General features: G+C 36.5%; 1 protein-coding gene across 1 annotated transcript in view; it reads right to left on the reverse strand.

The window, feature by feature from the left end:
• The window catches only part of NUP205 (nucleoporin 205), a 44,315-nt gene that overhangs the window by 14,724 nt on the left and 14,891 nt on the right, over nt 1-14,700 (reverse strand). The window contains exons 12-26 of the mRNA XM_072327207.1: nt 14,364-14,569; nt 12,900-13,082; nt 11,724-11,774; nt 11,002-11,211; nt 9,943-10,042; nt 8,923-9,060; nt 8,477-8,666; nt 7,669-7,789; nt 6,635-6,716; nt 6,070-6,234; nt 4,455-4,579; nt 3,498-3,612; nt 2,851-3,000; nt 1,977-2,051; nt 1,112-1,269 (exon numbers count right to left, since the gene is read on the reverse strand). Of these exons, the coding sequence (XP_072183308.1) occupies nt 1,112-1,269; nt 1,977-2,051; nt 2,851-3,000; nt 3,498-3,612; nt 4,455-4,579; nt 6,070-6,234; nt 6,635-6,716; nt 7,669-7,789; nt 8,477-8,666; nt 8,923-9,060; nt 9,943-10,042; nt 11,002-11,211; nt 11,724-11,774; nt 12,900-13,082; nt 14,364-14,569 (2,069 nt within the window). The remainder of the gene's footprint in view (nt 1-1,111; nt 1,270-1,976; nt 2,052-2,850; nt 3,001-3,497; nt 3,613-4,454; nt 4,580-6,069; nt 6,235-6,634; nt 6,717-7,668; nt 7,790-8,476; nt 8,667-8,922; nt 9,061-9,942; nt 10,043-11,001; nt 11,212-11,723; nt 11,775-12,899; nt 13,083-14,363; nt 14,570-14,700) is intronic.

The following is a 14,700-nucleotide window of genomic DNA, read 5'->3' on the forward strand; positions in this document are numbered from 1 at the left end:
AAGTAGAGTGCCTACGTCGTAATGTGTAATAGCAGTTGTCTCATTGCCATCAAGATCACTTAGACATTCCCTTCTACTCTTGCTTTGTTGACTGTCTTTTAGATCACAAATTTTTCAGGTCTGTCTACTAGGTCACTCTGAAAATGATGTTATTTCCTCCTATTTCCATGGAGACTACAACAGATACAAAGAGCACAATAACACTGTCTGATAGAGCTAATTCTCAGCTACAGAACATTCTTTTTCAACGTAGATAACACCATTAGCTAATTTCCGTGGATGAGCTGATTGAGATGCTCTTTATTTCATGCTGTGGTAGCTGTGTGTGGCCATCCAGCATACAGCTTGCCTTTCAAATTACAGTCACCAAAGCTGAAATGCACCACCCACCTCACTGCACTCACATCCACTGTTTGACCTCCATAACTGTTCAGCAAGCATCAATGGGTGCAATTTTTTTCCACATGGAGGAATTTAGTGACACACTTTTGCTTTGTTTGCGCTTCCATATCAAACATAATTGTCAGTCTGCCCCTCTGCTGCCATCTGTTGCACGGCAACAAAACATATTGAAATGTGGGTGGGAAGGTTTAGCCTCTACTACCATTCCACTAACATCCACCTCTGATATTGTGGGCCAACATAATAAAATAGGAGGCCTTACTTTCACAGCAGTCCTCATATTATATACTTGTCAAGTACTCATCCCCATAAGACACTATCTTAACTGAAGCCTTTAAGAACAACTACAGTACACGAGTATTTTATGTACATAACTGTGCACACATGCAGTACTACACAGGTGTGTATTGCAGAACAATGAAATATGAAATGTAGAAGTCATTTCTGCAATTTCATTTGTCTATTCTGAGGTGAGAAGATCATTAGAACAGAGAATATTCCATCTTGAACTGAAAAATCTGTCAGGTGTTAACAAGAAATCTGTGTATACAATACAGAATATAAATTAATATCCAAACAGTTTGCATACAGCTACACTTTTTGTGTAATATGACCTTCAAAGCATACATAGCTCTTAAACTGATCACAGAAATTAGTAATTATTAGGATATAAATGGCACACACAATTTGAGAACAAAGATTTGCGCACCTTGACATTGCAGACCACTTGCCCACGTGCATTCTTGTGTTCACAGTTAGCAATGACTTGCTCAATCTGAACGCGGTCAAAAAAATCCAGTTGCAAAGGCTCTGGAATATCCTGACTGAAGTCAATTGAATCCAAGATACTTAAGATTTTCCTGCGTACTGTAAATACAAAAAAAATTTGAGATGTATTCTGAAATACTACAGGGAGGGAAAAGAAAAGATTAAATAAAGCAGCTGATGATAGGAGTCTTATTTACCTCTGTAAATTCAAATCTTAATGTCTTAATGTCATTTTGAAAGAAAACTAAATCTTCCAAAAGTGCTATCAATCTGCATAAGGGGGTTAAGAACATTTTCTAGAGCCTTATATTGTTAACTATGCTGTTTTCTATTGTTCTCTGTTACATATACACTTGCAACTACATGACTAAATTTTGTCTCTTAAAAGCTGTCTGTTTCTCCTGCAATCTTTTTCCGAGACTTAAAAAGATGGTAAGGAATCTAAAGTTAATTATCTAGTATTTATATTCACTGTCATGAATACATAAGCATGTTAAGTCTTAGCAACAGTCTCACTGTTATTACTGTTACCAGTAAATTTACAGACTGCCACCTCCCAATTCTCCCTTCTACAGATACTAAAACACACTGTTCTTCCTTCCTTTCCAGTCTATTATTTTCTACTCTCCAACTACCTATGTCAAGGTTCTAGAATTCATTTATCCCACACTAAACAGAAGTATTCTGTGTGCTGCTGCTGTTTTAAAAGTTTATTATTTTCTTTTTCATAGAGTTCCCCTCTAGAGGCAGCCCCAGTTCAGGATCAGAATGCTTCGCTGAGAAATAACCAAGAGCCGAATGGTTACCTTTGGAGGCAGTGTCAAAATGGAGAAAACCACTGACTGATCGACTTTCATCTTCCATCCCTACTTCACCATCAGCTGAAGGTAATGAAACAATACATTAAAAAATTAAGAGAAAAATGAAACCAATTTTATCAATACTGAAAGGAAAGACCGAGAGACCACACAAACTTTACATGGTAAAGTTATTAATACAGATAAAATAGCCCTGATTGTTAATAAAAATCAAAACAATTTATCTCACAGAAGCTAGCCAATTATCAAATACGGATTTGACATTGCTGTAAGTGCCTAAAAACACACCCCAACCCCAAGTACATATAATGCAGTTAGATGAATACTGTAAAATGAATGAGTAGTGTACCTGAACCTGCAGCCATATGTCCACAAGGATCAATAACAGTGAGGGAAAAATGCCATGCTGCTGCAGCCTCTTACAATATCTCTCTGCTACTCCATTAATTCTCTGTACATAGCGACTTTTACTGCCACCTGCTTATACTTCTCCTGATTCACTTCTAATCTGTCCTGAAATTATGAAGTCTTGCCTTTTTATGTAACATTACATTTTAAGGAGTATTGGATTGAAATATCTTTTTTATGATGTTGTACCATCAAAAGCCAAATTGACCTGTGGCTACTATCTGAAGCAGTGAGCAAAAACATGCCCTTCTTTCTTTCATTTTGGAGCATTAGAATCATGCTCATCATCTTTCTCACTATCTCTCCAGTGGCATTTCCAGACCTAAGAACTCATTAATTTTCAAAAACAAGAAATGAAAGTCTCAAGCCTATAGAGATAAGGCTTAAAAATAAGCAATTTTCTCAGAATTTCATTTTTTTGAGTTTATTTATCCTCACAACAAATTCTTCTTACCCAAGTATGGTTTCACAGGCATATCATCAAGCAGCAGATGCAGCAGCCTCTGTGTATGGGAGCGCTGGCGGTTAAGTGATGTCACTCGCATCTCTATAGCTGCAGTTTTCATCAACCATGACATCTGGTTCAGTGTTGAAATCTCATGTTCTGGGTGGGGATAAGGAAACAATTATAAAACTGAACATAAATAGTACTGAGCGCTCCAAAGGAAGCAAGGAATCATAGAATCACCAAGGTTGGAAAAGACCACTAAGATCATCCAGTCCAATCATCAAACCTATCCCCACTGTGCCCACCAACCCATGTCCCTTGGTGCCACATCTACTCTTTTGCTGAACTCCAGGGTCAGTGACTCCACCATCTCCCTTCCCAGTATCACTGTGGAATGGGTTAAATGATTAGTCCAGGTAACTTTATAGGATGCTGTTTGTAATTGCTCACCAACTGTTCACAGACAAAATTAATCAGGGATCTGACAAAAGCCGTTACATGCACATCAATATTTTTAAAGAATCATACACATGCACGCATTTAAAATTATGGATATAAAAAAAAAGTCCATCTCTTTCCTCCGTGATTCCTAGAGATGCAAAGGATGCACTGAATTTTAAGCAGGAACAATCTTATCCTAGTACAAAAGTTACCTTTTATAGAAAATGGCAAATACTGCAGCTGAGTGAATAGGAAATCCTGACTGGTCCTCAGGTATCGCATAGTTGGACCTGATGTGTCAGAGCACGCACATAACTGATAGATCACCTGACAATTAAAAACAGTAAATACTCGTTTATGGAATTTATTAAAGAAAAAAACAAAACAGAAGAACAAAACAAATCATGAAATCAAAAGCAGCGTAACTCTGTTTTACCGCTTAATCAGTATAACCGGTATTTATATATTATAATGTTGAAGGACTATCAGCACGTGGACAATTACAAAAACTATTCACCTACAACATGACACTGAATAATCCTTCCCATTTGTCTACTTCATTCAAATGTCTTTTTTTTTTAGGGTCCGGGTTCATCAAGACAGGAAATATCATCTTTTTTTCCCCTTCCACTTTCATTATTTATATTTAAAATAATTTCAAGATTTCACAGACCAGCTGCATTATGAAGATGTGTTTTTTTTACTATTTAAGGCCAAACACCAGCTAACCTTGCTTACATGTCAAATCCAACTGTCTTCCCTGCCTGCTCCCCCTGACAATACAGAAAGACAGAAAGATGTCTCTGTTGCAGAATGGGAAAAATAGTTCCATTTACTTATTTGTGATTAACTATCATCTTAATTGTTGGCAAATTGCAGTTCCAAACATTAAAGAGAAAAAATGGCATGTAGTCACAAGAGACTCAATCTTCACAAAAATATTTAGATCATTAGGTTCATAAGTATATTCCAAGTTCTGATATGACTCTTCATCACGTTGTTAGAAGATATAACATTTTCATATAAGGAAAGGTAGAAGTTCAACATATTAAAAAAAATCTGACAGACGCATGTTAAAAGCAAAAAAAATTATCCATCTCACCAACCATGAAGCAGTTAATTTTATTTAGAGCCTTTCACTACTTGTCAAAAGAAAATATGCTGGATACCTGGTAACAGAGCTCTGCAAGATGGGGAGATTCCTGAACTGCTGTAGGCCCGTTTCTTGTTTCAGTGCCTTTCTCCAGTATGTTCAAAATAGCATGAAGGCAAGTTCGTGGACAACCCAAGACACCTTAAAAACAGGAAAATTTCCTGGCATTCTCGATCCTAATAGCCTCCATGACAATTACAGGTTAGTGCACAGAATTACAGAAAATTCAGATACTTTGTGCTGTACTACACTGCTTCAAAGAGCAGCAGAAAAACAACCCACGATTTTTCTGAATTAAAATAAATGCAGGAAGTCTTTCAATGAAAATGAAACGAAAACATCTATAGTTACTCTGCTGGCTTTTGAGACTGAAATTATAAAAAAGAAATTATACAATCAAAACGTATTTAAGAAATTTCTCTTCAGCTCCATATAAAGAGATTCAACTGATACTTTAATATTCTGCATGAACCAAATGAAAATCTATATACTTAGGCTTAAGCTTTAATTGAATACTCACTTGACAGTTTCAAAGGTGAGTTTTAAATCTTTGTATTTAGTCATAAAATAACTGTAATTGTTAACTAATGCTCAAATAGGCACTTGACACTGCAATAAAGAGGAAAGGGGGAAAAGACTTTAATACTGAAGTAAAAATCCTGTAAATTAATTCTTTAAATCATCCCAGCAAGAGGTCCTGAAGTAGTAGAGGCATCAATAACCACAGTTCTTAAAGATGAAATAATCTTCTCGGTTTGGACCCACATAATTTTTGCTTTAAGAAGAAATAATTATTTTGAAGCATATATCTTTTTGTCATTATTTTTTTTACATTATTAGTGGGATAATCCAAAGGGCTCTGCAAGACTCTCTCATGCCTTTGAGACATAAATAGTCCCCTATCAGAGACCTGACATATGACCTGTGAAGTTGGTGCTTGCAGAACAGTGATCTGTATTCTGTATGTATACAATTTCAAAATACCCAAAACATGGTCTGCAAGCTATTTTCCAGATAAAAAAAAGTAGTCTAGCCTCATTCAGGCAGTGTCCTGACTCTGCCCTAGTCCCTGCACCATAAAGGCACACTTTTTTTCCACATCTCTTCAAGAAATATTTGAAATATCACTCCTGGTGCTTTGAAAGTTTGTATATGTGCATAAATGAATTCACAAAAGAATGAAAAATGTTCTACAAAGTTTTCTTACGCATTGTTAAACAGCAAGACTGTTTTTCCTACTGAATAATTAATCTTAGAAGAGGGGCAGGGTAGTACTCAAGCAGCGTAACAGTTCAAAGTGTTGTCTTATGTAGGGACTTTCTGGGTCCTAAAATTAATTTCTTCACACTGCTGACACAGTAAATAAATTCAGCTACACTTCTATATTAACATTTTCTCTCAAAACTCTGAGTCTGTTCCAAAACAGATTTATACAAAGGATCAAATTCTGAAGTTTAAATACTGCATCTGAGTATCAACTTGTCCTCTAATTCAGATTTTGAGGAATAGAATAAGGCCTGTTCTCTTAGTCTTGACATTTAGAGGAATTGCCTCACCCCATGAAGTTGCCAATAGATACTCTTGGTGACATCAAACCTAAAAAATGCTAAATCAGCTTTTCTTATTCATACCTGGATCTTGCAGATTTGTGGTGCTGACAGGTTTCTTTAGTTCATATCCCAAGAGATACAGAGCAAGGCTGGGAGGACTACACTCAAGAGACGTGATGAGGAGATTCAGAATATGGATCCTGGTTTCATGATGGATTCGTGCCCGCTTCTTTTCAGGCTCCAGCTCTTGATTAAAAAAGACCAAGTGAGCAACAAATTAAAGACAGCCATTTAATGGAACAATTTTCAGATCCTTCAGATTAAGTGCAATAAAGTTAAGGCATCAGCTTATACTAGTACAGAGAAATATAAGACCAAAGTTTCAAATTACTATTAACTAAACTCCAAATAATAAATCCAGAGCCATGTTAAATGCTGCTCTTCTGAAAATACACTCAGTGTCTATTAATTCCAGCATACAATGGATATAGCTTAACAAGGCACTGGTATTTTTCATTTTGTTAAGGGTCTGTCTCTACAAAATGTAAGAAAAGGTTCTTTTCTGACTTAAAAGCCTCTTCTTTCATTAATCTCATACTGTGCAAAGATAAACATAAGTCATTTTTAAAAACCCTTTTTTACATACCTTCATCTGGATTAATTAATTCTTCTGCATCTTCATTGTCCAAACATTCCACAAACCCAGCCATCAGCTTCTGACTAGTACTCTGCATTCAACAATAGAAGGATGGAAATGAAGTGGATTTTAAGAGTATTAAAAACAGTAACAATTCCCTCCACAGAAGCTGTTGACAAAAATTAACCTAGTAACCTGGTTACTAAGCATGAAGAGTATACTCTAAGCTTAACCAGCAGGAGAAAAACAAATCTCCAGTTGTTACATATGCTAAATTATCCTCAGAAGTTGAAGACTACGAAGTCAAGAAAAAGTCTCAGTATCTCTAAGAGTACTGTCTTTTTTCTTCTTGCAAAACATGTGTGATATTCCTTTTTTTTTTTTTTTTCAATTAGTGAAGTAGTCACAGTGCCACAGCAAAAGATCTTTTGGAGGTAGGCAGAGATAAGACAAAACAGTGGAGTCCACAGAACAGGAGAGACATGGAGCTGTTACAGCACATCCAAAAGAGGGCCACAGAAATGATCCAAGGGATGGAACAGCTTCCCTGTAAGGACAGGCTGAGAGAGCTGGGTGTTCACCCTGGAGGAAAGAAGGCTCAGATGAGACCTGAGAGTGGACTTTATGTATCTAAAGGGGGGCTACAAGAAGGAAGGGGCAGACTCTTTAGCTGTTTCTGTTGTGATAGGACAAGGGGAAAAGGTTTCAAATTAAAAGTGGGGAGATTTATGCAGGATATAATAAAAAAGTTTTTTACAATTAAGATGGTGAGGCACTGGCATAGGTTGCCCAAAGAGGTGGGGGATGCCCCATTCTTGAGATGTCCAAGATTGGGCTCTGAGCAACCTGATGTAGCTGTAGGTGATCTTGTTCACAGCAGGAGAATTTGACTAGATGATTGTTAATGGTCCCTTCCAACTCAAATGATTCTATGATTGTTTTAATGTATTTGAATTAGAAATATAGCTTTAAAAGTAACGTTATAAAGCACTAGAATCCCTCCACTAGTTGGTAATTCTGGATCCAAACAACCTTACACTTACCTGATCATGTGTGAAATCACCAACTAGCTTTATCTGGATGTTGGAATAACAAGAAATGCAGCACAAAATCTTGGCACTTTCAAAAGCCAGTTCAGGATTGCTGTTTCCATGATAAAGATACCTTCAAAAAATAGAAGATTACCATAATGAAGCCATGATTGTCCAATATCTGCATCTGGTCACAGATTCACATAAAACATGTGAAGAAAGTACCTTCAGCTCACACAGAAATGAGCATCACTGAACATCAAGACTATCTAAATTCATCTGCTACCTATTCCCAAAATAGGCAACATTTAAATAAAACTAAAAGCATCTTTAAAGACACTTTTTTTTTCTTTTAACTACTCATCAACTACTGTCATGTGAAAATAGGAGTAATAAGGCAAAAGAAAGACAAAAGAATAATCTGATTTCCCAAAATCTCACTGCTTTTTTATGCAGTCTGTTCTACTATTCATTGCTGAGTTGTATGTAAAGTCACAGCAGAAATCACTGTTTCACATTAAATACAGCAACTAATGGACAATACTATAAAAACATGTAAATGGTCAACAGCAACAAAAAGAAGCTTTTGGTTTTCTCCCGCTCTATGACATCCAGACAAAGTATGGGTCAAACTGGAAATTACATGCCAGGGAACCACTGCATAGAAGGCAAACTGAAAGAAATTCTGAGGAAAAAGTATAAAAAGTATAAAGTCAGATTCCAATCTTGAGAAGTACCACTAGCTGGTAAAATGAAAGGATAGGGATCCAGTGTCTTCCATGCCTACAAAACTCCTCCCTTCTCAGTACTTTGAACATACCTAGCGATATTCACCACATGATCGGCCTTTTTGGTGCGGGGATTGATTCCCTGAAGCAGCTGCTCCAGTGGTGTGACAATTAGGGAAAGATGGCTTTCCCGTAACAGATCCATAAAAAGATTTTCTTTCTGTAGGGTTAAGTTTAGAAGTGCAAGGCAATATTCTACTGCTTTCTCTAAATGCTTCTTCCCTGCAGTGCACAAACAAACAAGAACAATAAGAGAAAGAAAGGAGCAGTAACATAGGCCACATTCATAAACATAATTCACCAAGTGTTGTACCAAGAAAGAATTCCATCAGTTATTTATTACTAGGAAAATTCCCCACAAAACACAATTTCTATATGGAAGAGAAGCAAAATCAAGCTGAAGTTACACAACATCAGCTTTAGTTCCTAGGTAGTATGCACTTCAACTTCACATGGAAAATAAGCTCTAGGCACATACCTGGAAATGGGGCATAAGTATCCAGCTGCTTAACCCCTTCCTCCAGCAAACTCAGAGACAGTTCCAGCATTGGGGACTCATTCAATAGATGATACATCAAATTGAATCCAGGTGGTTTGTATGCTATTATTTCATCTCCTAAAGGCAGAAGAACGAACAAAAAAACACAAAATAGAAAGAGCTTCTATTACTCAAGCTAGTATAAGGTAGAAAACAGCAGTCCCTGTTTTGTTGCAAGCAGCAGATATAAGTAACACTGCATCCAAAGTCTTCAGAGCTTTTCTTTACAGACAAGCCATTTAGGCAGCTTAGAAAGTTTGGAAAGAGCAGTAATGCCAATTACCACTATTCTTCAGTATCTAATGGCTGGATTTCAACTTTAACTGGTTAGACTCTCCCTGAGCTAATCTGCCTTGAATTCAGATAAACAACAGGACTTTATACTACACTGGAGCTACGTTAAATGGTTCTGTGAGACTGAAAAGTAACTTTACATCTCCCAAAACCTGCAAAAAGATCCAACATAAGGAAAAAAACATTTCCATAAAACAGCGTTGAGAAGGGTACACTGAACCACTGATTCTTACAGTCTAAGATCCTTGCTTATCTGCTGCAACAAAACAAGAAAACTGCTGGCCTGAAACACCAAGTTCCTCAATAAAATAAAAGCAAAATTTAAATTCTGCTTTATGTTAAAAGTAAACTTTTAAGTTAATCCTATGTGTAGTTGTGATTTAAATAAAGACCAAAAGAAACAAATCCAGCGGAATCCAAGAGAAATATGGCTCCTGGCAGAGCCATAGGTGCTGGAAATAATTTACACGAAGCTCTACTGAATCAGGATTAAAATTCCCTGTATTAGGTGGACATTTTTTAATGTCTTCTTTTCTTATTGCTCTGACCTATCTTCTTGCCTGCTTACTTGCTGTACTAACAAGACCACAAGATAGAGGCAAGAGAGCAAACAAAGTTACTGTTCAGTTTGTCAGTGAACAAATATAAGTGAATGAACAAGTTAACCTTGTAACTCCACATACTGGTCCACGAAGTCTTCAAGCTGAGGTTCATAGTCCCGCAGCAATTTGTAAAACACCTCTAGTACTACCTCAGCCACTTCCCACTGTAGATAATCACAAGATAAAGAAAAATCATACACAGAATATGACTAATGCTGCAGCAACAAGACCAGAATGCAAACAATACAACAAAATGCAGTGATACAGTTGATCAGATGCACAGCATGACTGTCTCATTCTAAAGCACTATCCCACAACACTTGAATCCATCACAACAAATCCATCACAAAACTGCCAAGCTTCCTTTTTTGAAGTAAAATGGAACACTAAAACAGATCTATTGTCTCTTTTGTCCGCTCTCCTTTATTACACATTAATGCATTAAAAACTACAGGTATACAGCTAGTAACAGTTCCTCAACAGCTTTCAGAATGCCGTGTAGCATGTATGCTCATCCAAAAGGAAATTCCAACTCCTTGCTTCAGGGAGAAAGAAACATTCTCTGAATTTAAAAAGAGGAAAGGACAAAAGTGACTTTCAGATTTCAGAACGTGATGTTCAGAAGTCATTAGCCAATTGGTTCAAATAATTTTTATCACAGAATGCATAAACTAACTACGTCTAGAAATAAAAATTATTCCTTTATGAGCAACCTGCTCTTTTAAGTAGCTGAAGGTCCATTTTCAGCAATGGATTATTCACAGTGCCAGGTTCAGTATAATTCTTGCCCCTTCCCTTCTCAGCTTTTTAGAAACAATCACTGTCAGAAACTTTTAGCTTTTTTGACAAGGCAATGATTTTTTTACTCTTCTTTCTCTAGGTCTTCAGTACTTTTGTAGCTTATACAGGCTCCTTAGAAGTAGTTCTAATAACACGTGAGTTGAAAAATCATCTGTTTACAGAATGAACCGCCCCAAGTTACCCCTGCTGGATTGAACTTGCACATAAGACAGCTTTTCAAAAAGATTTAAGCTTCATAAGAAACCTCAAATCATTTTAAATTAGGTACATACCATTATATCCTAAAAAATAAATTAAAAAAATAATTTCAAATAAACATTACTTTTTCAGCAGCTCTTCTGTAAGCTCTGGTGCGGAACCGAAGAAACACGGAGTCCCTCAGGAACTGGAGATAGGGATCAAAGCCTGGTGGGCGGAGACCTGCCCCTAAGTTTGAGGGGAATGAACTCTCTACTAGAGTGCTGATGAGTCGACAGAAGGCACGGGTTAAAGGATACTCCTCACATCTGGATTCAATCTCATTCAGTTCAACCTACCCAAGAGGACAGCAAAAAACAGAAAATCAAGTTTTGAGTAAGAAAGAAAAACAGGAGAACAAATAAGATAAAGACAACATCTATAAAACTATTTTCATTGAATCGACTTCACTGCACTATTGTCCACAGAACGTGACAAACAAAGCAAAAGCAGTGAAGCAACAATACTGTCATTTAAATTCAGCAATATACTCTTCATTCATTTCTGAGTCATTAGGAGTTATGCTTCAGAATTTAATTGCACTTAGCTTTTAATTACCATTTTGTTAAAATGGTACTGAATGGTATTGATATAATAAAAGTGACTCAAATTTAGGAAAACAGGAAAATTATAAGATGAGTGCCAATAAGGAACTTGAAGGTTCAGACACAGTTCTGTTACTAGTACAATGCTGCACTAGATTCATAAATTTATAACATTTTCAGAAAACATAACAAGCCCCCAAATTTACCCTGTACTCATATGCAGATGATGAGACAGTCTGCCTAAGGACAAAGAAACCCTTACCTCAATACCAATCGCTTGTCTCTGGCCTGGAGTTCTCACAGTCTGTAATATCTTCACAACAGAGAGAGAAAAGAAAACACATAAACAATACGCTTCATATCATCAAAGCATTTGTCCATCATTCCTAACAGTACCAAAAGGTACTCATCACTCTGTAGCTGTAAGCAGTTTTCTATATCCTCTTAAAAGCCGAAAAGCTAAAATTTCTTTCTCTGAAAGACTAAAATAGACACTGTACACACACTGTTCTTCACATCCCCAAAGATCTGCATCATGCTTATTTTTTTTAAAAAAGAACAGAGGTTTTATTATGTTATTAATTTTCTTCTGATCTTGGTCACGGAAGACATTTCCCTTATTATCTCTTTTATATTTTAGGGAATGTAATAAATTAGGAAGCAGAGGTGGTGAGTATTTCGAATACTACCACTATACAATGTCATCACTGCCAGTGCCTGTTAATTATCAATTAACAATAAACCAGCAGTCATAGCTCACATGCCTCAAGCCCTTTCAAACAAAACAGAAACAAGTCTGAACTAGAGTATACACTATAATGTAACTCCATTCCTTATGATTTTTGAGGTAACAACACTGAGAGTATTTTCATTTGAGATCAGTCTTCCTTGGGGGTCATCTTTCCTTTCTTTCCTTTTTTTCTCTGAAATCAAGAGAAAAAGGAAAAATGACTTTTTAATATATCCATTCAGTGTTTGCTATCTAAGTGCGGAGGTTAGCAACCACATACTGCAAATTTCAATCAACTTTTCTTCTGAAAATCCGGAAAGCAGAATTTTCCTTCTTTCTATGAGCATCACTTATAGCAGGAGAATAATACACATATTCTGAAAACAAACCCCAAACCCACAATGGAAAAATACATGGCCTGTAAAACATTAATTACTAATAACTGACATGGAGGGAAAGATTGTACTGAATATACTGGACTCTCTGTTACAGTGCATACAGATCTCAGACATAAAACTGTACCATCATTTTCAAACTTGTTTCAAAAGATGAACTACTTTAACTAAGTGAAAAGCCTGATAATCAGTAATGGAAATGAGAAATCAATAGAAAATGTAATATCATTGGTAGAAATGGGTCATTTAAACACACTGACAATTTTATCAGACTGGGATGCTATAGTTGTATACACTGAAAAACCTAAATTACCTGGGTGTATTCCAGAGACTGCCAAAGCGAAGCAGCTATTTCAGGAGATTTCCCAAAAGCAGTAAGAGTTTCTAACAACTCAGCTTTCAAAACAGGAGGAATGCTGCACTGCAGAAGTCCCAGAATGACTACCACTGGTGTCCACTGAGGGTGCTCACAAAGAGCCAAGCGAGCATTCTCACTCTAGAGTTCAACATAAAAAAGGTTATAATTTTGAAGATTATTCATGATTTATAATCTCTAACTCACGGTTCAGTAACAGCAATGATAATTGCACAGGTACACAGAATACCAAAAGAATGGCAGACTGTTCCAACGCAAACAACATTCATTCAACAAAAGCCCAATTTAATGATTCAAATTTTTCCTAAAATTGAACTGAAATAGTTGCCATCCATAAAGAAAACTTACGTGCAATATAAGTTTGTTATGATAATCTTTCTTTTTTCTAAGTGGATGCACATGCATGCAATTAATCCTAAACAAGCACCTAAATTCTATCTGGACATTGGCTAGGAACTTACATGGAACAGTTTAAGTGCAGGAGCAGGAACATCATCATTGCAAGCTCATTTGAGACATTCTGATCCACTCTGAAGCACTGGGCAAGATCAAGGTTCTAGTCTCATTAAATAATAATCGCTCACATCCTTAGATGTTTACTTCTTCCTAGGTTATGGTTAGTGCCAGGATAACAGTTTTTCCCCCCTCTCACTCATTGCTGACATGAGTTAGTGTAGGTTTCACTGAACTAACAGTTTTCAGGAGGAACAACTCCACATCAGCACCAAAAAAGACAATTTTTTTAAAAGCCCAATTAGTTTCACTGCATTGTCTTGTGTTTGTGTCAGTAAAATCATGGGCATCCTGCTCAATTTTTAGGCTGATATTCTTCAAACCTCTAAACTGCAGACTCTGGTGGGTACTGAAGAACTGAATTCCACAATATCCTGAGTTATACAGATAATTCAGAATATAAAGCCTGTTTTGCAGTTTTATTTTCTTAGGTTTCCACTTCTGGCTACTCCACAGCACATTCTGCATTATTGGTTTGGAGATATTCTAAATTTAACTCTGGAGGCAAGTTTCAGAGTAGACTGGTTTCTTCGCCAAGTTTCTACCATTTCTCTGGAAAGTCTTTTATTATTTTTGCTCTTTTAAAATCCTTATCAAAGAACTTTCCTACTCTCTAAGCATTTCTTCTGAATATATCTTACTTCTGAAGGACATCTTCATGAGAGGAAAGTGTCAGGAAAGCAAGAAAATCACTAACTCTAGCAATATGTTTGGTCATAGAAGTTATTTTTCATACTTCTTATACTTTTGAAGTTCCCTAAACAAATGAAGAGCTGCTAGGTAAATTTGCCTTGAATATCTTTTTGGTCAAGTGAACATCACAACTGAATGATGACCTTCATGAAAAAAGAAATATATATATATATATATATAAAAGAATAACCTTACCCAATTTACTATAACAGTGGTCAGCTGTAAAAAGGCAATTAACCCATCCTGTTCTTTCTGTGTGATTCCTCGGAGAGGCAGGTGACGATACTGAACACTGTCTGCACTTGGCAAGTCTTTCCTTAAGTGTTCATGATAAAGCATCAAAGAGCGGAAAAAATGCTCCCAGGAGACAGGGCTGCCACCTACTCCTTGGATGTTTTCCGCTAGAAAAATGACAAAAAGGTGACAAGGTTGTTTTTTTTTTTTACTCATTCACAGGACAACCAGGAAGGTAGTTAAATTTAAAAGGAAAATTTTCTTAACTTGACCCTACAATAAAGTTCAAAGGAAATCT

This window comes from Excalfactoria chinensis, chromosome 1 (assembly GCF_039878825.1).
Source record: "Excalfactoria chinensis isolate bCotChi1 chromosome 1, bCotChi1.hap2, whole genome shotgun sequence".
Lineage (NCBI taxonomy): Eukaryota > Metazoa > Chordata > Aves > Galliformes > Phasianidae > Excalfactoria > Excalfactoria chinensis.